General features: G+C 44.9%; 1 protein-coding gene across 1 annotated transcript in view; it reads right to left on the bottom strand.

Moving 5' to 3' along the window:
- LOC142583275 (cytochrome P450 4c3-like) overlaps positions 1-17338 on the bottom strand; it is a 29994-nt gene extending 12656 nt beyond the window's left edge. Inside the window, exons 1-8 of the mRNA XM_075693675.1 lie at positions 16931-17338; positions 16465-16577; positions 16299-16384; positions 13715-13905; positions 6841-6910; positions 6586-6712; positions 3357-3563; positions 845-1018 (exon numbers count right to left, since the gene is read on the bottom strand). Coding sequence (XP_075549790.1) covers positions 845-1018; positions 3357-3563; positions 6586-6712; positions 6841-6910; positions 13715-13905; positions 16299-16384; positions 16465-16577; positions 16931-17189 — 1227 coding nt within the window. The 5' untranslated portion in view covers positions 17190-17338. The remainder of the gene's footprint in view (positions 1-844; positions 1019-3356; positions 3564-6585; positions 6713-6840; positions 6911-13714; positions 13906-16298; positions 16385-16464; positions 16578-16930) is intronic.
- Positions 17339-25090: the final 7752 nt, after the last annotated feature.

Below are 25090 nucleotides of genomic sequence, written 5' to 3'. Positions count from 1 at the left end.
AATTTACAATAGGCAGCGAGGCACTGGAAGTCGTAAGGGAATACATCTACTTAGGGCAGGTAGTGACGGCGGATCCGGATCATGAGACGGAAATAATCAGAAGAATAAGAATGGGCTGGGGTGCGTTTGGGAGGCATTCTCAGATCATGAACAGCAGGTTGCCATTATCCCTCAAGAGAAAAGTATATAATAGCTGTGTCTTACCAGTACTCACCTACGGGGCAGAAACCTGGAGGCTTACGAAAAGGGTTCTACTCAAATTGAGGACGACGCAACGAGCTATGGAAAGAAGAATGATAGGTGTAACGTTAAGGGATAAGAAAAGAGCAGATTGGGTGAGGGAACAAACGCGAGTTAATGACATCTTAGTTGAAATCAAGAAAAAGAAATGGGCATGGGCAGGACATGTAATGAGGAGGGAAGATAACCGATGGTCATTAAGGGTTACGGACTGGATCCCAAGGGAAGGGAAGCGTAGCAGGGGGCGGCAGAAAGTTAGGTGGGCGGATGAGATTAAGAAGTTTGCAGGCATGGCATGGCCACAATTAGTACATGACCGGGGTTGTTGGAGAAGTATGGGAGAGGCCTTTGCCCTGCAGTGGGCGTAACCAGGCTGATGATGATGATGATGATGATGAGCCTTCACTTCTGAAATGACTCACGGAAACAGGCAGTGCACGCATACGTACAGCATGCAATGCCTTCCACGGACCACGGCGCTGAGCCCGGAGCTCTGCATTCTGGGCTGCAGAATGACTGCTTGTGATGCACAATCAATCATACGCAAGCCATCTAGAGCATGCACTGATAATTGAATGTATGATATTTTCACAACGCTTCTCACCTTTAGGCAGCATTCCATGTACTTCATTTGTTTCAAGTCTTCCGAAGTGATAGGCCGGGTCTGGTTGGTGCCAAATATGGTGTCTAGCTCTTGGTGCATGAGTTCCTGGTGCTCCGAGTACAGACCAAAGAGATACAGAGCCCAGCTCATTCCCATGGCTGTTGTGTCGTGACCCTTAAATTCGTTGCACACAACATTTTACACAACACAAGCAAAAGATAAGACAGTGCCGTAGCAAATAAAACAGGTTTTATCAAAGGCTTTCTTTAATTAGGGAACTGCTTTTTCATGTTCACAGAACATGTAGCGGCGACATTAATTTGTCTTGGCAATCCCAGAAACCGTCGGCGAATGGCACAAACCACAATGCAGAGGTGAAGTTGTTTTGTTACATCTTGAGCTAGTCACCTTTAGGCGTCTTTTTTTTTCTCCATCATTGTAGAGCATTTCAACTTTCCGCTCAGCTTCTTCAAGAGGAAGGTATAGCTGGGGGCTAACTCCTATCCCTCAGTTCAATGACATGTTAAAGCACAGAAATGCTCTCATGAGACCAACGTTGGACCGATTTCAATTAATTTTGTTGTATTTGAAGAAGTTGAAGTCTAGCAAGTATACGAAACATAATCCTGATTTAAAATTTCGGAAATGATATTTCTTTTCAGAAACATTGCCGCAAATGAACAAGCTTCAAAAGAAATGAAGCATGAAGTTTACAAATCCGTAACTCTGCACCAAGCACCGATATCGTAGTTCTGTAATGTGCATCGGTAAGAGCACCTAAAGTGGGCAGATTGGACGTACGAACTTACAGCTTACGTGACGTTGTTATAATACGCAGGAACATTTTGCAAAAGTCCTTCTACCAAATTAGTCATATATTTGAGAGCGGTGTATGATGCATCATTTCTGTCCTCTTCATAAGTCCTAATAGGTACAGTTTACAAAATTGTGATATAATCATGTATCGTTGAGTTGCAGAGTTAAGAATAAAGCGCTTGTGTATTGTTCACATTTAGAAATTTTGAAAAAAATTTTGAAAAAAATCACATGTTTGTGCAGAAGCACAAACATGAGAGTTCCGGGCTTCTGGGTGTGAGGGGCGGCTATGATTTGCACAAGGCACTCCTTTCTTACCGTCGCTAGTTGTCTTATCACGGTCAATGATAACATTTACTGCTGCTGCCGCACGGATTCTCAAGCCACGCATATGATTGCAAAATGGTTCTGCAACCAAACAAAATTAGAAGACAAGAGTTGACCTTTGGTATGCTTGTTAAAGACAGAAAATCTATGGGCACTTTGCTGAGCTAAACTGCGATAGGCGAAAGCCTATGACTGCCTCTGTTGCTGTTGTCTGAACTGTTCTGCGAACGCACGCAGCCATGGCCGCGAGCATGGGATGCAGTCACAGCCATATGGCTGCAATGTTTGTCGCCGATGTTCGCGCACCCCCACGCTCATGTCCGCGCTCTCCCACGCGCCCGCTCGCACAGCGCTACTGGCATGGCGCCTTCTCTCCTTGCCGGTGATCACCGCTTTCCTGCGTTCACCACGGACTGCACCCAGACACTCATGAGTCACTAAAGGCTTACGCATTAAAAAAAGCCGCTCTAAGATGTCAAAAAGTATGTAACGCTTACTGCACCGATCATAATTTGCTTCTAACGTCCAGAGGTGAGAACCGCTAGAGTAGAACACGAGAGCGCCAGACCGACAGTGCCGTCTGCGCCGTCTGCTGATAACCAGCATTGCTATAGGCGAGGGCGCAGAGTTCTCGGCACTAGGCCTGCTGCGCACAGCACGCGTGAAAACCACGACTTATATCGTTCACCTTACGGACGGAGCCCGCTTTTCTCATTTATATATTTTGTTTGTTTGTTTGTTTGTTTGTTTGTTTGTGTGCTTGTTTCATTTTGGAGGCGTAACTTCACGTCTGGTGTGCAGGCTAGAAAAAAGTAATAATAAACAAACCTCCATCTATGTCTTACGCCTGTAATGTAACATCGTAGTTCTGGCATGCGCTAGTATGATCACAGCTCTAAACCCCTTCAAGACAAGTACAAGCGACAGCACGCAATACTGGATTCCTGGATGTGCACTCCCGTCACGAAAGCGCTTTGTGCTCAATGCCTTTATACCAGGGAAGAAAATATAATCAAATTATTCCCCCCCCCCCCTATCCTCCCTACCATCCATAAAAAGAAAAAGAACCAGCCTTAAACCGGCCACGCGCCACCCTTCTCTTCAATAAACGTGTTTTCATTTTTTTTTCAAGCGCATGATCACGCCATCGACCGGCGTATATCAGCAGAGGGCGCGAATGGTTGTACCAGCCGTGCATTCACGTGCTGCTAATAAAATATATCCGCTGTGCAGTGTTGCGTTCAGTAATACAGCTAAAATTTTGCAGACCTTTCTGAATGGCACTGAAGATGGCAGCGAGCTCATGACGCTACTGATTCGACACCGCTATAGCCTTGCTAATTACAGTGTCTGAGGATATGTGCTGTACCTCAAACATAAAAGTGTCCACTTCTTCTCGAACATCTTCTTCGGTAAACTTTTCAGGGTCCTTGATGTGTTCTCGGAGGAGGATATCGAGAAATGGTTTCCTGGTTTTTCCTTTCACGCCGTAGGTGTCACTTTCCAGAGATGTTTCCTCGAGAGACTCTTGTAGTTCAGGACACGACAGAAGCTCTTCCTTTCGCTCACGGATAACCTGCAACATTGCACCGGATGAATGTGGTACAACAAACTCGTTGCATAGCTAAAACCATTCGGATGGCAGGCAAAAGAAACAGAGGATTACTTAACAAGAATAGTAATAAGGACAAGTCGGTCTATGTGTACGGCGAAAATGCAGCTTCGCATGCATGCCTTCATGCTGCTTTTTAATCATGATCTTCAACGAACTCTTTGAAGTTGTCATGAGCAGCAGCTTTCTCCATTGTGTCGACTGCACGACGAAGGAACCAAGGGAAGAAGGCCCTTCCACCATCAATTGCCACAGTTTTGAACCAGCCAATCGCATCCTATTTCAGCAAAGTTCCTAATCACATCACAGTTCCCAATTCCATGTCAACTTCGACTGCATTCATGGTAAGGGTTGTAACAGCGCACCCAAGACAAGGACAACAGAAGGAATAAAACGACGACACAGCGCTCTGTCGTCGTTTTATTCCTTCCGTTGTCCTTGTCTTGGGTGCGCCGTTACAACCCTTACCATGAATCCCAACCAACTGGCCCAACTTGCCATTCTGATTCGACTGCATTACCCAACTCATTGAAACGCTTTGTATTGCTATAAAACATCGTAGCTAGCAGTAAAGTAGTCAGCATTTGAGTGCGCTCTTCTGCATTACTTTCTGCTCGATACACTTCGCGCTTTCGCACCGAATTTTAACTACGATGACGCGTTGCACCTACCAGAAATAAATATTTCTTTGGGAATAGTAGTTAGCTCCATAGCTGCAGCACATTTGTAGCGGCAGACAGTACGTGCTCAGCCTGTGCGCATGAACCTATGGTGCGTGTGCTGTTTATGAGCTTGTGTGTATGCAACGAATGTGTAGTAGAAAATGTAAGAGCCATGAATAAACCATAAAGCACTCCCATGTCTGATTTTCGTTCATGTAAGTAAGCCAAATTCTCTTATCGACATGACTTTGTTGCTTTATGAATGGCTGATTACACATGGTATACTTGTGCCGTACGGGTGCAAAGATCACCTTTCTAAACAAGTTGAAATGTTCCTTTAGAAGTAATAAAATCCCCTCCACTGTCATATTCTCTTTACCGAAGGCTTCCCATATATGAAATACATGCTACTGGCCTGAATTTTGCGGCGCGGATGTTTAATTATTTCGCGTATGGCACTTGGCCACTTCTTGGATATTCAACGCCGCCAACTATCATCAGCAATGTTACCACGGAAGAACGGCGCCGCGTTAGACATTGTCACAAGGCACAGACGTCAGCGGAAGAGGTGAGGGAACTGGAGCCGTTGCCTGCAATGAAGTGCCCTAATGGGCTTTGTGCATACATTGTGGACTAAGACTTTCTTTTATATTTTTAGTGATTAGTCTTAGTGAAATACTTGGAAGATGGAGTTGCAGTTTACGCCGTAGCAAGCGATGGCGTGCATAGATACGCAACGGGAGAAGCCATTCAATAAAAAAAATGTGGCTACGAGACACCTATGAAGTTTCTTGCGTTGTCATGCATTGCTTCTTGAGCAGCCCTGTTCCTGGCACGAACGCATATCAAGCATTCTTTTTTCTTTCAATTTTTTTGTCAGATAGGTCAGCAAGTAATCACGAAAGAGCGTCGCATTAGTTAAGAAAGTTGCTTATATTTAATAAGCGAGATCGCGAGCTCCAGCATAGCTGAACTGCAACCACATGCAAAGGTGTATGAATGATAGTGAATTAACATTTACAGTGTGTATTAACATGGAAGTTGACGGAATATAGTGCGCGTGGGAATTATGTAGTAATACCCCCTCTAGGTGACAATTAATTCGGCCCATTAAAAATTATTGTCACCCCATTTCTTACACATTCAGCTGTGAAAGGATTGAACATTTTCATTTCATCAGTGAGTTTTATCAAGCTTATAGAATTTGGACACCATGCGAGGACTTTTTAGAGCACTTTCAGATATGAGAGCGTCAAGTTTTCATTCCTGCGATACTTGTAAATCACCTACGTAGCTTCTTCGAGAATATGTTTGTATTAAAGCACTGCGAAAAACAATGAAAGAAGTGAGAACCAGTTACATAGATACATACTAACTCTGTGAGCAGACGCTTCGCCATATACCTCACCAGTTTTACTAAAAAAACTTTACAGTTATTGTTTTAAGTTGTACCACTTTTAAATAAAGATATATTAAGCAGTTCTTTCGTTTTTGAAGAACTATCAATTAGCGTGCACAACTGTGCACACAGCATCTGAAGAGGATATGAATGCGCGTTGAACCCCATTATATTATTATTATTATTATTATTATTATTATTATTATTATTATTATTATTATTATTATTATTATTATTATTATTATTATTATTATTATTATTATTATTATTATTATTATTATTATTAATTTGAACACGTATACACAAATATACAACGAGGAAAAAATAAGGGAAAAAGCTGCCACCGAAAGGAACGCTACTCTTCAGGACGAAGGGAAGGGGAACATATAAATTGGAAATAGGAAGGAAAGAGAAAATAATGGAGCAGCACAGAGCAACACAGGTCATGTAAGGGCACCGCACACAGACGCTCGATGAAAACGAAGGGCAGCCACAACAAGCAGCCAGCCTTGCTAGCGGTGGGAAAGAGGAGCTAAAGTTCTGAACGGAAGGCGTGGGCTCTTTGCACAGGGCGATCTGCAGTGCATCTACCGCCGTCAGCGAATGAACCGCGATGGTGCGAGCACCTCACCTTTGTCAAGCATTGCGCCTTCGTGAGACAAGTGTACTTGCAGTTGCAGTGAAACGAATGCGAACCGCAAATTCGCTCTCGAAATTATCGCGTTCATTTCACCAAGAGTGAGATATTTGGCTTGAATCAATGATGTGACACGAAATGTACTCAACGCCTCGCTCTACGGATATGGCGTTTCATTCGATGAGCAGCGAAGGTGTTAGCAGGACAAAAGTCTTAATGGAAACGATGTTACGTCGACACACATTCAAAACGCATTAACAAGAGCGACAATATCACGCGGAACGTTACCTTCAAAGTAAATTGATGAAGTTCTCCAATTTTCTGATGGAACAGCTTACCAGGCTTCGAAAGACGGAATATCGCGTCTATCCAGTATAACGGTGACTCTATGCGCAGTGTGAAGCTGTGACCAAGCCTGTGCACGTCAAAGAAATACAGAGCTTTGTAAAGTCCACATGAGTATTCTTTTAGCGGAAGTTCAGCATGACAGCGTGCCTAAAATGTACACGGCACAAAGTTTGATTAGCGATTCAAAACACTTACACTTGGATGGCTTGAACATAATCCGAATGCTGGTTACTTTGAGCATTGATCGTGTAGCCCATTATAGTATCTGAAAATGAAAATTTTGATTTCATAGCTATATAAAAAAAATGCCTGATGTCAAGAATACTGTGAAATGTGAGAGCATGTGGCGTGTATAGATGTATTTACACGCATCAGCGCTGCACCAAGAAAACCTTCGCTGTCAATAGGACGCACGACAACACTGTGGCATTATCGTGCACCTAATCTAGCACCTCTCAGCGTCAGATAATAAGGTAAGTAATGTGTAAATCAGCAAATGCTAATTGTGGAGTTCAATTTGTCACACTTATGTTAATTACTGGTCAATTGTCCAGTTTACTTTCTCAAACACAGTGCTCCATTATCCCTGACTCATTTCATGCGTGGGAGCATAGTGCATCGAGCTGTCAGTCGCGCGCAATTTGGCGTGTATTCGTTGGCTTCTTTCACGCTCGGAAAAACAAAAAAAACTTATGTAGCCCGTATTGAGCAACAGAAAGCTGTATCGGGAGTTTTTAATGTTGCCCTACCATTTTCTCATCGGCACTTTTCATCTAGTTATAATATTTGAGAAGCTGATTAATTAATTACGGGTCGCGGGATCGAATCCCGGCCACGGCGGCCGCATTTCGATGGGGGCGAAATGCGAAAACACCCGTGTGCTTAGATTTAGGTGCACGTTAAAGAACCCCAGGTGGTCAAAATTTCCGGAGTCCTCCACTACGGCGTGCCTCATAATCAGAAAGTGGTTTTGGCACGTAAAACCCCAAATATTATTATTATTATTAATTAATTACGACTACTCATGTAATTAGGCGGAATGCAAAAAATAATCAGAGTATCTCCAAGCGACAGCAAACAACATTACCTTGGTGCTGTCTAGCTACGTGTCATATTTAAATCTTGGTGCATGATAGTTGGGACACCCTGTATATTATTTTTGATAACAGCTGCACTCGAAGAAACTTCGTGTAACCTCGAAGAATTTTTCAGTGAAGTGACGGCTTTATATGAGAATTTACAAGACCCAATAGTGGGAGAAAGTTCAATTTCACAGCCTGAGTCCCCTCGCACCACCAAGAGTATGTGGAGTCTCTCAGCTGAGCCCCGTGACAAGCGGCTTCAGTTAGACGCATTAGGGAGATATATTTGTTTTGTGCCTATTAAGTCGCACAAATGCACATCAATAAGAAAAGTCACGTAACGCAGTTGAGAAAGTTTAAGTACACGAAGATACCATCAAGAAATCATTTCCTCGCGCCGAACGCGATTGCTTCTCGGTTGGATTTTTTTGTTTTGATTTTGGCTGTCAATTTGGGGGTGTGGCCCTCCCTCGGGTGCGACCCTTACGCGGATTTATACGGTAAGAACCTTCCTTCTTGTAACTTTGCTATCACTAACTCGGCTCCACCTTTCCGATGAAACTGCTGCCTCTTCTTTCTTTCTTTTTTTTTTTTTTTTTACTATGAGTGTGAGTAGAAGCGCTGCTGCGCACGACTGCTATTGATTCTGATTTCGAGTGAACCCATCTTGGCCTCATTTCGGTTACTGAGTAAATTATATATATTTATGACCTCTGCATGCAAGTGACGATGTTTCCATCTCTAATAAATGTAAATTATTAGAAGAGGTTTTTTTTTTATGAGAAGTTAGCATTTACTACTGGAAATAGAAACGAAACTGAGACACATATCATCCACGGAAATTTCACATGCCGTTGGTAAAGGACTCTGCCGAAGGGGTCACTGAAGTCTGCAGATTTATTTTCAGGATGCAGAAAGCAGGCAAAGCAATTTGAAGCGCGGTGAACACACATCAACATATTCATTCCCTAGGCATAGTCTATCCATACGATTACAAATAATTGTTTGTAGACTACCTCATTCTCTTCAAAAAGTATATTAAAGTTCGGTCTGTCTATATATTTAAATATATTGTGTCGGTGCATGGTGTTCACAGTGGAAATTAGAAAAAAAAAATGTGCTGAAGTGAAAAAAATACGGATGAGGTAGCCTGCCGCTGATGCTTCTAATGCGCTTGTCCGCCTATTGTCAGGATTTGCAGAAATAAAGCAAAAGTATGAATTAAAAGCCGTGCACGTCTGCACCAAAAATGATGCAGCAAGTTTTTTTAGCCACAATAGAATTTTGAGTGAAAAGCTAGAGGCAACTGAAAAGAAACATCCAATGATGTGGGTAACAGAACTCTGGTAATGACACTACTCCTCCCCCTCCCCTCCGCCCGGGAAACTTCAAGGGGGGTTCGATCCCCGGAGCATCCCCGTAGCTGGCGCATATGGAGTAGATTAGTGCTCATATATTCCATTCGTAACACTCCAGCTGGAGCCTCCCGGATTTTCAGTGTGGTTTGTTAGATGACAGCTAGGAGCGCAGACCTTAATCAGCAGTGCCCTACTGCACACGAGACGCACCGGACCCGCAATTCCCCCATTGCTCTCGACAGCCACCCATGAGAGAATGTGGCCATCATCAACCCCCTGTACACCCGCGCAAATGTACCATAACTGCGAATACAGTATTCACATCGGCATGGCGGACGACTCGTGACGACTGTGGCGACTACATGTGGATCTGATGTTCTCTACACTTGAAAAGCCATCTCTCAAAAGGCAGCAAGAATCACTGCGACCAGTCACCACAATTAACACGTCCTTGTTTGTGGGTCACGCCAATGTCAAGGTGCGCGCGACATCGGGTCACATGGCTTGAAGCCTGTCATTAACTAGATGTGGCCTCTGGTACGACGAAGGAAAAAATAAACAGAAAGCAGAAAGGAAAGCATCAGAATGCTGCCAGGAATATTTCAGAATATTGCAGTGAATACGGCAAGTGATTCGTCCTACGATCGTGTCGCTAAATACAAAAGCAGGTTCTTGCAATCGGTAATTCTAGTTGTTAGGTGTTCTCACAATCTCTACGCTAGGCAATTCATCCTTGATATTTTTACTATGAAGCTGCAATGGTACTAAGGGACGAAAATTTGGTAATTGCAGACGGGCCAACCAAAGCAGGTTGATTTCAAGCTAAAAAAGCAGGAAGTCATCGTAATCACCATAGCATGCGATCAGAATAGGTGTTTCAAGGTAGAGCCTTGCTCCGCGTTTCACCTTGAAAGTGCATCGTGATATAAAGCCCACTGCAAGGCTTTGTAACGTTGCAGTACGCAAGGTGAGGAGTGTGAAAAGCAAAAAAAGAGATATTCTATTACGAAAGGTCAGATGATGACAAGTGACAAGCCTGTGTGCAAGGAGACGTTTGTTGTTTTCTTGGCGTTACGGCGCGACGCAGGCGACAGAGACGGAGCATATTATAACTTTAGAGGTCATTCCTACCTTATCTGTTAGAACATCGCTCGCGCACGATACAGAACGGGCGGCCAGCCGATCTGTGATCGCTTTTCTGTCTCGAGGCTACAGCTCCTTCAGTCGAAGGACGAATTTCGTAATGCATGACATCCGTAGATACCTTGCAAAGCACTATAGCCAGGGAAGATGAAACAGAACGTATACATGTCGCGCGTGCTTTATTTCATTGCTTGCATACAAAATGCCTTAAGACTTGTTATAGTCCATACAAAAATGATAAGGGCCCTCTTCTGATGGACGTTCGCAGTTTATCATATGTATAGTTTAAAGAATAGAAGCACGTGCGAAAAATACCAGGACTTTACAAACTTGCGCGTACACACGGTGGTACTTTATATATATATATATATATATATATATATATATATATATATATATATAGAACAGTCTATGCCCACAAGCACGCGTGCAAATACAGTGGCATTGTGCAGAAAAAAAACGAATGAAAGCTAACCAGGTGTAACCCACACGTCAGCAGGTATATATATATTTATCGGCTTTTGTTCGGCTTCTTAGGAGCCGATGAATGAGTTAGCGGTAAGAGGGAAAATAGAGCAATTCCGGATCAAGCTACAGAACAGGTATTCGGCCTTAACTCATTCAGAGGACCTTAGTGTTGAACATATGAACGACAATTTTATGGGCATCATTAAGGAATGTGCAATAGAAGTCGGTGGTAACTCCATTAGACAGGACGCCAGTAAATTATCGCAGGAGACGAAGGATCTGATCAAGAAATGCCAATGTATGAGAGCCTCTAACCCTACAGCTAGAATATAACTGGCAGAACTTTCCAAGTTCATCAACATGCGTAAGACAGCTGACATAAGGAAGTATAATATGGATAGAATTGAACATGCTCTCTGGAACTGAGGAGGCCTAAAAGTAGTGAAGAAGAAACTAGGAATAGGCAAGAATCAGATGTATGCGTTAAGAGACAAAGCCGGCAATATCATTTCTAATATGGATGAGATCGTTCAAGTGGCTGAGGAGTTATACAGAGATTTATACAGCGCCAGTGGCACCCATGACGGTAATGGACGAGAGAATAGTCTAGCGGAATTCGAAATCCCACATGTAACGCCGGGAGAAGTAAAGAAAGCCTTGAGAGCTATGCAAATGGGGAAGGCAACTGGAGAGGATCAGGTAACAGGAGATTTGTTGAAGGATGGTGGGCAGATTGTTCTAGAAAACTGGCCACCATGTATACGCAATGCCTCATGACTTCGAGCGTGCCGGAATCTTGTAAGAACGCTAAAATAATCCTAATCCATAAGAAAGGGGATGCCAAAGACTTGAAGAATTATAGACTGATCAGCTTCCTGTCCGCTGCCAACAAAGTATTTACTAAGGTAATTGCAAATAGAATCAAGAACACCTTAGACTTCCGTCCACCAAAGGACCAGGCAGGATTCCGTAAAGGCTACTCAACAATAGACCATATTCACACTATCGATCAGGTGATAGAGAAATGTGCGGAATATAACCAACCCTTATATATAGCTTTCATTGATTACGAGAAAGCGTTTGATTCAGTCGAAACCTCAGCAGTCATGGAGGCATTACGGAATCAGGGTGTAGAACAGCCGTATGTAAAAATACTGAATAATATCTATAGCGGCTCCACAGCCACCGCAGTCCTCCATAAAGAAAGCAACAAAACCCCAACAAAGAAAGGCGTCAGGCAGCGAGATACGATCTCTCCAATGCTATTCACAGCATGTTTACAGGAGGTATTCAGAGACCTGGATTGGGAAGAATTAGGGATAAGAGTTAATGGAGAATACCTTAGTAACTTGTGATTCGCTGATGATATTGCCTTACTTAGTAACTCAGGGGACCAATTGCAATGCATGCTCACAGACCTGGAGAGGCAAAGCAGAAGGGTGGGTCTAAAAATTAATCTACAGAAAACTAAAGTAATTTTTAAATGTCTCCGAAGAGAACAGCAGTTTGCGATAGGTAGCGAGGCCCTCGAAGTGGTAAGGGAATACATCTATTAGGACAGGTAGTGACTGCGGATCCGGATCATGAGACTGAAATAATGAGAAGAATAAGAATGGGCTGGGGTGCGTTTGACAGGCATTCTCAGATCATGAACCACAGGTTCGCCATTATACCTCAAGAGAAATGTGTATAACAGCTGCGTATTACCAGTACTCACGTACGGGGCAGAAACCTGGAGGCTTACGAAAAGGGTTCTACTTAAATTAAGGACGACGCAACGAGCTATGGAAAGAATAATGATAGGCGTAACGTTAATAGATAAGAAAAGAGCAGATTGGGTGAGGGAACAAACGCGAGTTAATGACATCTTAGTTGAAATCAAGAAAAAGAAATGGGCATGGGCAGGACATGCAATGAGGTGGGAAGATAACCGATGGTCATGAAGGGTTACGGACTGGATTCCAAGGGAAGGGAAGCGTAGCAGGGGGCGGCAGAAAGTTTGGTGGGCGGATGAGATTAAGAAGTTCGCAGGGAGAACATGGCCACAATTAGTACATGACGGGGGTAGTTGGAGAAGTATGGGAGACGCCTTTGTCCTGCAGTGGGCGTAACCAGGATGATGGTGATGATGATAATGATATATATATATATATATATATATATATATATATATATATATATATATATATATATATATATATATATATATATATATATATATATATATATATATATACACACTAGGCTGAACACGACATTCATTCATGCACGGCACGTTTTGGATTTCAGAGCACTGCGATCGTGGCGCGGAGGCAGAATGTCACTTGTTTTTAGCCATTTCTTTGTTTATTTGTCATATTTCGTGAGTCCCACAAGAAAAAAAATATTCCGCATTTAGGTACAAAGTTAGAACGTGCTAAACCGCGCGTTTCCATTGACCGCTCCGTAGCTTTCTCGTTGGATGTATTCACTTGCATTTACTCCTTGTGAAGCTGGTTAATTAATCTTGACTATTTTTGCTTATTGACAGAATATAAAAAAATTGTATGACTTGCTCTACTGAGTGGCCAACATGCTTTAATTGCGTTCCACTACAGCAGACCAACACACATAAAAAAATAGATTTGCTAGAATTGGCTGAAACGCCCTGTATATTATGTTACACCGCGGCAGCGAAAATGTGGAACGGCTCTCTTTCTGTCTTTTACTTAAAAGCTACAAGAAATAATGGTTGCCGCTCTCTTTGCATCGTGTAACAAGTGAAAGGACTATGAACTTGCGCCACCTCATAGTACCCAATCATATAGCGAAATTCTGTAACGCCAGCCTGTATATCAAGCGCCAGCGAAATACATGTACTATAGAAGTTGAACATGCGCAAACTCTATTGCCACCAATCCTTCAAGGAAGAAATGTCGCTCTCTATTTTCGCGAAGTATCATATGGTTAGGTCAAGCTTTGGCACTCGTCCGGAACGTAGGCACTAACATGGAGCATACAATAATTATAAAAACTCACCGCATATAATGTCTAAAGCACAAAGGGTTACTAGTGGAACGATGTCGCAGGAACGATCTTTTCCAAGCTGGCCAAGTTTGTGTACCAAAACTTTGGACTGTTCATCGACGGCAGGCATAAAGTCCTCCAGGATTCGAAAGTGGAACGCAGGCGTCAGAAGTTTCCGCCGAGAGCGCCACTTTGATCCTGAACTGTAAAAAATAAAGCTTCCTTTACAAATATCAGGTGACCACGAAAATACCGGCTTTCTTCAGCGGAGCGTTGTCATTCGCCTCAAATAACAACGCTACCCTTTGCAGCTATAATACTCCTGCTGCAACAGCACGACACCCTACGATTCGAGATGAATTATTTGGTTCACGGTTCTGAAACGATGGTGTTATAGGAGAACGCAGGTTCAGTTCCCTTATGTTGCTTTGTTCAGATCAAGTGCTGCTTGTTTACTTTTGCTTCGACATAAGCGTGCTAATCTACAGTGTTTTTGCTTTTTTTTAAGACGAATATGTGAGCTATTTCTGCTGCGAATCTCGTTTTGTCATTCGTGCTTGCATTTCTTAAAAGAATAACAAGAGCAGTGATGCGGATGTAGTCAACGCACAAATATAATTGAGGCGCTGACACTGGGGTATATACACTGGGACACGGACACTGGGACACTGGGACGCTGACACTGGGACACTGGCTGATAAGGCATTACTGTGACATGGAACTAAACAGGAATGTGAATGTATTCATAGCGTTGCAAAAAGCACTGCGCGATGCGGGACAAGATATCAGCGCTAAGGAGTGAGCCAGCTTGACGAATGCGATAAAGACGCCAATGCCCCGCCCCGCGCACGCACACATGCGGTGTGCGTGCGGGGAGCACACACGCCCCACAGGGGGTGTAGATTGACGGCGCAGAGTAATAAGAGTTTTATGAGAACTGCGGAAACCACTTGTCAAATAGTGGGTTATGGTGGATACGGGGTCGTCGGCTCTTACGAGAAAGACAGCATTAGTACGCGAGCCCATACAACTCTAGTATTTCCTCTAGTTCGCAGACGCCTCCTATTTTGATACGACGCCTGCTGGGGGTGTCTAAAAATAAAAGACTTACATACCTCATTTAAGCTATTATGAGCGGTTGAATAAAAATGAGCTGTTTCTAAAAGGCCGTGCCATATAAAAAGGAAAAAGTCAAATCTTTTTTGCAAATAAGTTGTCTTATTTTCAAAAGTCATCAAGGAACTTCAATCTGTTGACGAACCTCCAATAATATGCGGCTGATAAGGCATTTCTCGTAACGCCCTCAAAAGCGGCAAAGCTTTCGTTTTATTTTAACACGACTCACTTTGCTGCCTTATCGAAAGGTAATAAGCGCTGCATATGTGTTCTGGGACGACAATAAATTTCAAACGCAAAGTAACTAAGTTTCAGCTCAGGGTTGAATGCTCCAACTCAATGAGTTTTCTGATTTCCTTTGCTTTTCTTTTTTACCCTAGCTGGCGGTGTCACTTTGCTATCACTGAGTATAGGTTGATTACGCAGTCAGGCGAGGAAAGTTGCGAACATTTACAATGTCAACTAAATAAATCACTCATTAAACTGAGTGCTATATTCGCCGTGGTGGCTCAGTGATTGTGGCGTTGTGCTGCTATAGGTTCGAGGTGGTGGGTTTGGTCCGTGCAGCGGTGGCCGCATTTCGATGGGAAATAAATGGAAGAACGCTCACGTACTTATATTTGGGTGCACGTTAAAGAATCTCAGGTGGTCAGGGTGATCCGTAGTTCCCTACCATTGAGTAATTCATGATCAGGTCACAGTTTTGGACGTGAAAGCACCAGTATTTAATTAATTTTAACTGAGTGTTTCGCAAGTACTACTTGCGCGTGGGCTTTATGCGCGCGAGTACGTGTAATTTATTAGCATGAATTATTTTTAATTTTCCAGCTCTTTCACCGCTTCCCAATGTTGTAAACTGTTGAAGCGAAGGCGAAAAGCCGAATTTCACAGGTTTAGCAACCAGGTTTCTAAACAAGTGCAGCTGCTTGCATGTATTGTTGTGATGCATTCATCCTCCGTTAAACTGTGGCAAATTTCATCGGTATTTTAAGCAGTGCAAGAAAACCGCACTCCACAAAGTACACACACTGTACAATGAAAATAAAAAAGAAAAAAAAGAATCGGAAAGAAATGAGACCACTTCAGCGCGCGTGAATAGCGAAGGACTTGTTAGATATGTGATCCCTGATGAGATAATACCTTATTTTTATTGAATATTGATTCGTTAACTTAACCTTCCCTGATAAGACTGGCAACGAAGTTTGACATTGCGGGAATGTTAATGACAGAACATGCATATAATGAAAGATGTAGGAAGGTGCGACTATATACAAGTATCCCCCATGCATATTCATTTCCCTATATGAAATATCCTTACATAGCAATAAACTGAAAAAGTCTCGCACAAAATATTCGTCTGTTTACTAGCAATGTGCTGCTATAACGTCGTTTTAATCTCCTCCCATTTTCTCTTTCTGTATTTAGCAGCAAAAGTTAGAATAAAACACAAAAAAGAGTACGAAACGATAGAAGCATTTACCTTGTAAGAAGACCAGTTCCAAGCCATGGCCCTAATAGGTCGTATTCATGACCTTTCTTAAGTATTGTACTACTTGTCAAAACTTCCTGAAAAAAAAAGTTGAGCCTTCAGACTTATACCACTCACAGTGATTTCGGTCACAAGATATACTGATCTTTATAATTACCTCAATAGGATCAGCTTTGAACACTACTAGAGTGGGCTTAGTGGCGTCATAAAAGTGAAGCATGCCATGTTTCTGGTACATTCGAGAAAATCCGACGGACAGCTGGAACAAATCTGTTAGCAGAAACAAAAGACAGCTCACAGAGGCACTCACAGAAACAGCGCATAGAGGCGCACACGTGCAGAGTCAATATTGGTGCCTCGATGGCTTACGCAACGCGACACGGCTGAACGCGAGCATCGCTGAAGCCATACAGTGCGATCAAATCAGCCGGCGTAGACAGAAGATCCAAGGTTAACGGCTCTTACGGTTTCAGCTAGACGATGCACGACTGCCACCAGGCTAAGGTGGCATAGGGGACTGCGCCAGCTGATGAAACGATAATAGATGGACACCGAGGCAAATCGCCAGAAGCAGGACGTGCCACTACTGCTCGAGGAAACGCGCGAGGAGTGTGAGAGCTTACGCGTTCCGACGTCCAAACGATGCGCCTCTTTGGAAAGGGTCCGATGTATCGACCACGTGGTCAGCATGGGGATGGGCTCCGTTAGCCCGGGAAACTTCTCCATGTAGACCATCGTCTCGCGCCGCTTGTGTTTAACGTAGTACAACAGGCCGGCCAAGCAGGCAAACGCACCGACAACGAAGGCCACGCAATACAGCACGAATGATGCGAGTAAGGCCGGTAGAACATCGCCAAGCCCGTGAAAAAAGACTGCACCCATAGCGCTGCTTGCCGCCTCGCCGCTGGAACCCAACAGCGAGGCGGCGAAAGGAGCAACCCCCTGCTTCACATTGTCATTTTTGCTGAGCTCAAGCAAAGTTCCGATAATGCATCCGTCAATGGGGCGGCCGCCGCAGGAGGCAGGAGACAGGCTTGGGCCGCGGCGCCATTCGCGGAGGCCCTCATCTGATATTTTGCCGCTGCGCGAGGAAAGATTGCGCAAGATGGGGGTCAGACACGTGGGCTCGAGGCTCCCTCCTGATTCGGTCCGTCGAACTACGCAGCCCGAAGCGCCACGCGACCGACAGTAGGTGGTGCTCGAGTTAGCACAAATTCGTAGGATAGGGGACGGGCCAGCGAGAATTCAGCCCCAGCCAGAATCACTGATGATTTGTCATCGAGGAACTCGTTACGCAGCGTAGCTGACATGGATGTTTTAAGGACATGGTATGAAAAGGGGTCTAAACGTGGAAATCATCCTAAAGCGAAGCTGTCGCTTCGTGATTATTGGTTGATTCGAGTGGTAACCGTCGCGGTGGGAGCGAAGACCGCAAACGCTCAGCAAAAAATAAAGAAAAAGAATAAAAATCAGCAAGGAAATACAAAATGTAGAAAACAATAAACACAACCTAGGAGGGCCCGCCGGTCAGTTTAACATGGAGAGTATCCCTCGACAACTTTCTTTCTTTTCTTTTTTAACCTGACCATGCCAATCTCATTACAACGATATGCGTTTGCTTCCAACATGATATGAAACGCCTCCCCAAACCTAAGTATACCGAAAAAGGCGCCAGTTTTCGCTCTGCCTTTTTATCTCATATGTACGAACAACATGTGTGAAGGTTTAGAGGGTCAAATTCCGCGACATCACTTTTGGAAATACGAGCGTTTGTAGCTGTTACGTTAGCTGCTTCTAAAAAAATTTCGGAGGGAGAGTTTTTTCAGGTTATGCGCGTAATATTAGAAATACCACGTGCCTTTTCTTAAAATCGGGATCGAATTTATTAAAAATCGCCTAAACAATCAGAATTCTACTGTCTGAGTTCTATTACCAAAGGATGCAGACATTAGACATTAAGTGTATGAGCAATTGCTGTGTATACCTAGATAATTAACAAATTTAATACAATTTAGTATACCACAGACGAAGCCGCCGTCATGGCCCAGTGGGACCCACGGCGCGGCTGTGGGAAGTACGTGGCTCCATCCCCACCACCGGACGCCCAGCGTTCTCTAACGCTGCCCCCAACCAGCATCCGGCTTTGCAGGATGTGTTGCGTGGGAGAGGTTCGTACAGATCGCTATGCTTGCTGTGCAAGAACCGAGACACACAGAACACCACACAAATTGAAAAGGAGCTCGCTGTCACATGCCGCCAACTTCCCAATAGGTGGGTTGATAGTTTAAAGGGCATTAAATATATTGTAAAGTTAACACTTCAGGTTAAACGTCACAAGTGAGGAAATGAAGCCTTCGCAGCAGTTCTCAACGCACGTCCACTTGTAACGTATATTAAAACGCGCACCAATTTTAAATTGAACACCCTAAAAAAATTAAATTATGGGGTTTTACGTGCCAAAACCACTTTCTGATTATGAGGCACGCCGTAGTGGAGAGCTCCGGAAAGTTTGACCACCTGGGGTTCTTTAACGTGCACCTAAATCTAAGTACAGAGATGAGCACCCTTAAACTTGTGGCAAAATGCACTGCTGTTCCACTTCTCCCTTTAACGAAACGCCTTTTTAAGCAGTGACGGACAGGCTTAACTAGAACATCGAAGCATTTCGTCGCACATTTTGGCATTGGATAGCTAAAAACGGGTGCCGCTTCCGGAAATACATCTAAGTGAATAGGTAGGGCGAACTCCATCAGCTGTAATTGGGAAACGCAACATGCACCTTAATGTTATTTCGTAAAACTATATTTAATAGTGCTTCTTTTTTTCTTATAATTATTGATTATTTATTACCAATTTTGATTTAGCGTGGAAATGAAGGCTCACCATTCCGAGTAATAAAACTCAAGCAGCACCATTGCGCTAGCAGTCAGGCGCACATTTAAAAGAGAAAGAGAAATCTGTTCGAACTCAAAAGAGAAAAAAAACTGGTATATCAGGGGAGTTTGGCACCTATGCGTGCCCTCTGTGTTCACTTAGAGCTGTGGCCCCGGAATCATGGCTTGCCATGAGCAAACCCTTCCTGCTACGCGCATTCGATCAAGTTGCACACATGCACGACACATCATCTTATGCGCAAGGACAAAGTTCATTCTTGCGTATGGTACTCGCTAAGATACCGAATGTAACGTTGATTCGGCTAGTAATCTTGTTACTAACTTCGACGTGACCGAAAACGAAACAAAAACAAAAATGTCAAGGCAGGGTTGTGCGAGATAGGTGTAGCGAGATATACATAAACCGAACATAGATCCAGCGAGCACGGCAAGCGACTCGGCGACTTCGACCGAACGAGCTGTAGAAAACGCGTGCGCAGAAAATTCTGGCGTCGGATCTTAAAGATGCAAGAAAAGATCGACCTCCGACTCGTTGTATAGTTTCCGCTCGAGCGGTGCTGTGTGGAGCGGTGTGGCATTGAAAAAGCACGAACGATGCTTCGCTCTCTTTCGCTCACAACTCGCCACTCGCTGAGCATTCGCATCGCAAGTGCGCGCTGCTTTGACTCATGGACCTTGAGGCAGGGCACGACACGACATCTTAAACGAATATTCCGCGGCCTCCAAGTTTTCTTGCTGTCCATGGCCCGCGTGGCGCTAGCACTTCGCACGCAATCCGCTGGCAGGAGCAGTCGGTGGTCGGCAAGGTGAGGCTACGTTGCTTGCAGTCACCTTCATTTTCTCTTCTCTCATTCCTTTGCAGCAAACTAGATCATTCCAATATGTGATAGCTCCTTGCTATTCGATAGATGGATGGATGGATTGGAGTTATGAGCGTCCCCTTTGGAACGGGGCGGTGGGTTGTATCACGAAGCTCTTGCTATTATACTGTATAATTTCCTACCTAGGTTAAAGAAGAAAAAGAATAAAACGAAAAAGAAACACGATGAATTCTGACAACCAAATTTTCTGACCCCCTATTGTGGTCTATCTTTTTGTACGTCTCCGTTTTTTGTCGTTTCCCTACTTCCGCCAATCTTCCAATAGCCTCTTACTAATATATGTTGCGGACATGTTTACTTTGCCCCAGCTCTCGCTGAATACAAGGGCTTTGAGGAGGCCAGTGGCGCCTAAATCGACCGCTGGGCAGATATCTTCACGTTCTAAGAAAACATGCTCCATCGTTTCCCTAGCTTTACCGCAGCAAGCACAAAGACGGCCCTGCAACGACTCCTACAAACACAGCTGTTTCTTAGCATCACCGCCTCTCTCTCGCACCTCTCTTTTCGGGACAAATGTGATGCATTGGTCCCGGTGGCAGCATGTAATGCCCGCTACTCTCCTCCAGCCACATGCTATCCTGGGGAGCACTTATTTCGCGCCAACATTTTTAACGTGCCTTGCTATTGCAGTCAACACAACATGTCATTCCTTTTGTGAACGTTTTTCCCTTCCTGCACTGCCGTTTGAGAAATGCGGCAAGATTGAGTAGGCACCTGTGAGTAAAAAAATATACAAAAAGCAAATGCTTTCAAATGCTTTGAGGTGATTTTCAAGCGAGCGATGCATTAATTTCGCGCACTCGTCTTTCAGCGGCAATTATACTTCCCGGGGTCATCAGCCCTTTAGCGCTCAGGCTACCTTGAAATCACTGTATGGGCTTAATTTTATTTCGCAAACCGCTTGCGGCTGTGCGTTGTCAACACGGTGTGAGCCAACAACTGTGACTGCGACAAGAACGGGGAACGCACACGTAACTATAGTTGGTAAGTACAGGAATAGGCGTGTAAACACGAAACCTAAAGCCGGACCCGACGCTGTTGTCGATGCTTACGCGGTCACTGCTGCGCCCGCTTTACAGGAGATGCACGGTACAATACATAGTATGCACGTGTCGTCACATCCGCTGCTGTCGTCAGCTTCCGCACTACCTTCCGCCATCTTGGCGTACCTTATCAACAGGCGCGCGCATAGGCTGGCATAGGCCTATAGGTTCCCCAACATGGCGCTGCCGTAAACCGGAAGCCGCGGAGTATCGTTGAATGACGTACGTGCATACTATGTATAGGTATAGTCGGACTCGCTGCCGTTTGAAAGCATCCAGTTTTTCCGTTTGACGCTGTGGAAGGAGAAAAATCAGGGTCAGTTTGTTCTTAGATGATAATGGCCGGCGCCCGAACGACGGCCAATTGAGAAACGCTCTCACGTGCGACATGTTTTGTGAATACAGACAGAAGAAGGTAGAACTCACTGAGCTATTTAATTTTGAAGGGACCCTCGCCAGGTTTGGCCATTTTGAACAGAATAGCACAGCGTATACATCACGCGCTGACGACCATGTTTGCAAAGTATTACAACGCTGCGTGAGCACTCCGAAAACAGCTGAAATTTCAAACCAAACGCCGCAAGCTCTCCCTCAAGGAGAAGCTGCTCTGCCAGCCAGGATGTCAAGGTCACACGCACGAATGCCTGTACGTAAACGCATCGGTAGCTACGTGACTGATCATAACATGTTACTTCGGTTAATCGTCTAATGCGAAGGGCGCAACGCCGCTGGTGTCAATGCTCCGCGAAGCAGGAAAAAGGAATAAAAAAAAAAGAGGTGCGGTTCGACGTACGAGCATGACGCGGTCCCTGGACTCTGGTATGTAATAAGGCAGGGAAGGAACACCACTTGCGGATGCTAGTCGAGACAAAGGGAGAGAGTGTCCCCGTTGGCAGTGACAATCCCCTTCTGGCCCGATATGGTAACGGGACAGTTAAAGTGTTCTACCTCCTCCAATACTGAATCAATTAGAAAAATTTATTCCTGTAATGTGCTCCTTAAAAAACGCACATTTTACAACTTTCCAACGTATAACCAAAATTGACAATAGGACCTGGTGAAGTCTGGGGTTTTACGTGCCAAAACCACGATTTGAATATGAGGCACGCCGTAGTGGAGGACTCTGGAATAATTTTGACCCCCAGAGCATCTTTGACGTGCACCCAATACAAGGGATATGGACGTTTTTGCATTTCGCCCCCATCAAAATGCGGCCGCCGCGGCCGAGATTTGATCCCGCGACCTCGTGCTTAGCAGCGCAACACCTAACATTCCTAACATTCAAGGTGTGGAAACATGAGTGGAGAGCGCGCGGCGAAGTTCACAATGGCGCGCCGGTGCGGCACCGGTCGCAACGGCAGAGCGGCGGCCGCCGCCTGCGTCCCGACGAGTCGATGTGACCGGCATGCCGCATGCGAAGCCCCGCACCGGCGAGCGGCCGCAACGAATGAGAGCGGGGAGAGCGCAACGTCACGATAAAGTTGTAGCTAATTCGGCGGAGCACCTCAATAAAACAAAAAGAAAAGCACAGCCCACTGCAGAAACATGCTGCGACCGTCATAACAAAGCTTGCGCTAAAACTAAACATTTTTGTAACTCTGTTATTACAACAATCATGGCACACCAGAATGTACAGGGGAGTTCACTTATAATGAAAGACGACTGTACCACACGTTCGAAGAACGTGAATTGCCCATATGTTTTCGATTCTTTCACGCGGATTCAGAAGAAGGGAAGAGCAGTCTAGTAACAATGAAAATAGGGGGAGCTTCACCGAACAGGCGCCCCCGGCACGCCGCTGCTGCCGTCGCTCCTGTGTGATGCCGCCGGCAGTCCAGCGGCAGTTCGTAAGCGGTGACCGGCGTCACGTGCCGGTCAGGTTTCCGCACTTGTGTCCCTCGCTTTAATCTCACAGAAATTGAGACGGATATCGCCAACACGATCCCCCTCCCCCCTCCGCATCCTAACTCCCTTCCCCGTTCCGACGACTTTATTCGTTCCTGGACTTCCCGGGTGCGTCTTTAGTTGCCTTCGATGTATTGCAACGTACAACTCTATCTCGCACTGCTCTGCATGCACCGGCAAGTAATAAGTTTATTGAGCGCAGGTTGCATCAACAACAACAAAAAATGCCAGGCTAGACACCAATCAAATATAATAAACTACATTCAGACAATTCCTAGAGTAAAATATCCCGCTCGCTGCCCGTAAGCTCTTGCGGGCCAGGTGAAAACGAATCCACGTGACTCATCGTGTTGCTGTTGCTCAAATGTACGGCGGGGCTACCTTTGTTTGCGAGAAATGTGATCGGCACGAGTGGCTTACTGCCCAATGGCTCAATGCTCGAGCACCGAACGTTGCATTGCACAGACGCCGCAAGTCCCTAGCCCACACACTACAACCATCCCAGCAGGAGGTAGGGTTGGTTCGTTGCGCTTATTGACAATGTTGCGTCGCGGTCCACGCTGAAAGGAAAAGCAATCCGTGACAAATTTGTTTTAGAAAACGTGCCCGGTGTAAGCACCCCGCGGCATAAGGTCTTGATTACGATATTACATAGAGTGAAGGGGCTTCTTTTGAACTTCGCTCACCTCTTGTATCTACATATACTTGCCATTCTTCTTAACCCAGCATCGTTGCTCGCTTATAGCATTACGACTTTAACGAATGAGAGATGAGGGCTTCTTAAACGTCTTTCATTGTGAAAGCCAACGGCTCGTTTCACTACATTGACACATTTCTTGTATTAAGTGTTTCAAAAGCGCCCTTAATAGTATTAGACCCTCCCTCCCTCGTCTATGTTAGGCCGGACCTGTAGCGCCCATCCTCAGCCCTCATCAGCGCCATGATGTTCCATATATATGCAGCAGTAGCAGGGACAGGCATCGAGCGCATCTGCTTTATTTCTCGCATTTATACTGGCCTAATACGTGGCTCTAATTCAACTGACGTTATAAGATTTCCGTACTTTTTTTTTCACCATGCTCATGCGAACAAAGCTTCAGTACAGTATCCTGGCCTCGGCGCCCACATTTCGATGGGGCTGAAAGGGAAGGCGCTCGAGTAGTTATATTTATTTGCGCACTAAAAAAGCATACATGTGATAAAAATTAGCCCGGAACCCTGAACCACGACCATCGCGGGCGCTTCCAGGGACGGCGCCATGCGAAAGCGCTCGCGTACTCGGATCTAGGTCACCGAACGCCAATTATTTTTGTCTAGGAGTCGCATAAGGCACTGTGACTGCCACGGAGGGTCGAACCGATTTACTAAACAAAATTTAATCAACATCAGCTAATTATGTGATTTTTCTTCTGCGTGTGTGTGTGCGTGTGTGTGTGTGTGTGTGTGCGTGTGTGTGTGTGTGTGCGTGTGTGTGTGTGTGTGTGTGTGTGCGTGTGTGTGTGTGTGTGTGTGTGTGTGTGTGTGTGTGTGTGTGTGTGTGTGTGTGTGTGTGTGTGTGTGTGTGTGTGTGTGTGTGTGTGTGTGTGTGTGTGTGTGTGTGTGTGTGTGTGTGTGTGTGTGTGTGTGTGTGTGTGTGTGTGTGTGTGTGTGTGTGTGTGTGTGTGTGTGTGTGTGTGTGTGTGTGTGTGTGTGTGTGTGTTACTGCTGCCGCTAGGAATGTATCCCGATCGAGCAATAAAAATGTGGAACAGGCTGTCATAACAACGTTGGTGGCTATATTGCGTGGCAATGGGTCAGGTTTGGCGGGCACAGGTGAAAACTGATGGAGGACCTCTTGCAGCCCTCCATCTGCTTTTTATATATGTATACCTGGGCCGGGAAAATGTTATGATTTCATTGCATTTCTTACTCTTTTAGAGCTTCGTCAGTGGTCCGCGATGCGCTCCACCTACATTATCGCCAGCATCGGCCTATCGTGAGGGGTGATGATAAAAAAGAAATAGAATCGAGAGGAAGGAGTAGCTGCATTATACCGGCCCGATACACGATATTTGCCCAAA

This window comes from Dermacentor variabilis, chromosome 1 (assembly GCF_050947875.1).
Source record: "Dermacentor variabilis isolate Ectoservices chromosome 1, ASM5094787v1, whole genome shotgun sequence".
Lineage (NCBI taxonomy): Eukaryota > Metazoa > Arthropoda > Arachnida > Ixodida > Ixodidae > Dermacentor > Dermacentor variabilis.
Note: the sequence above shows the minus strand (reverse complement) of the source record. Positions and strands in the feature narration are given on the sequence as shown.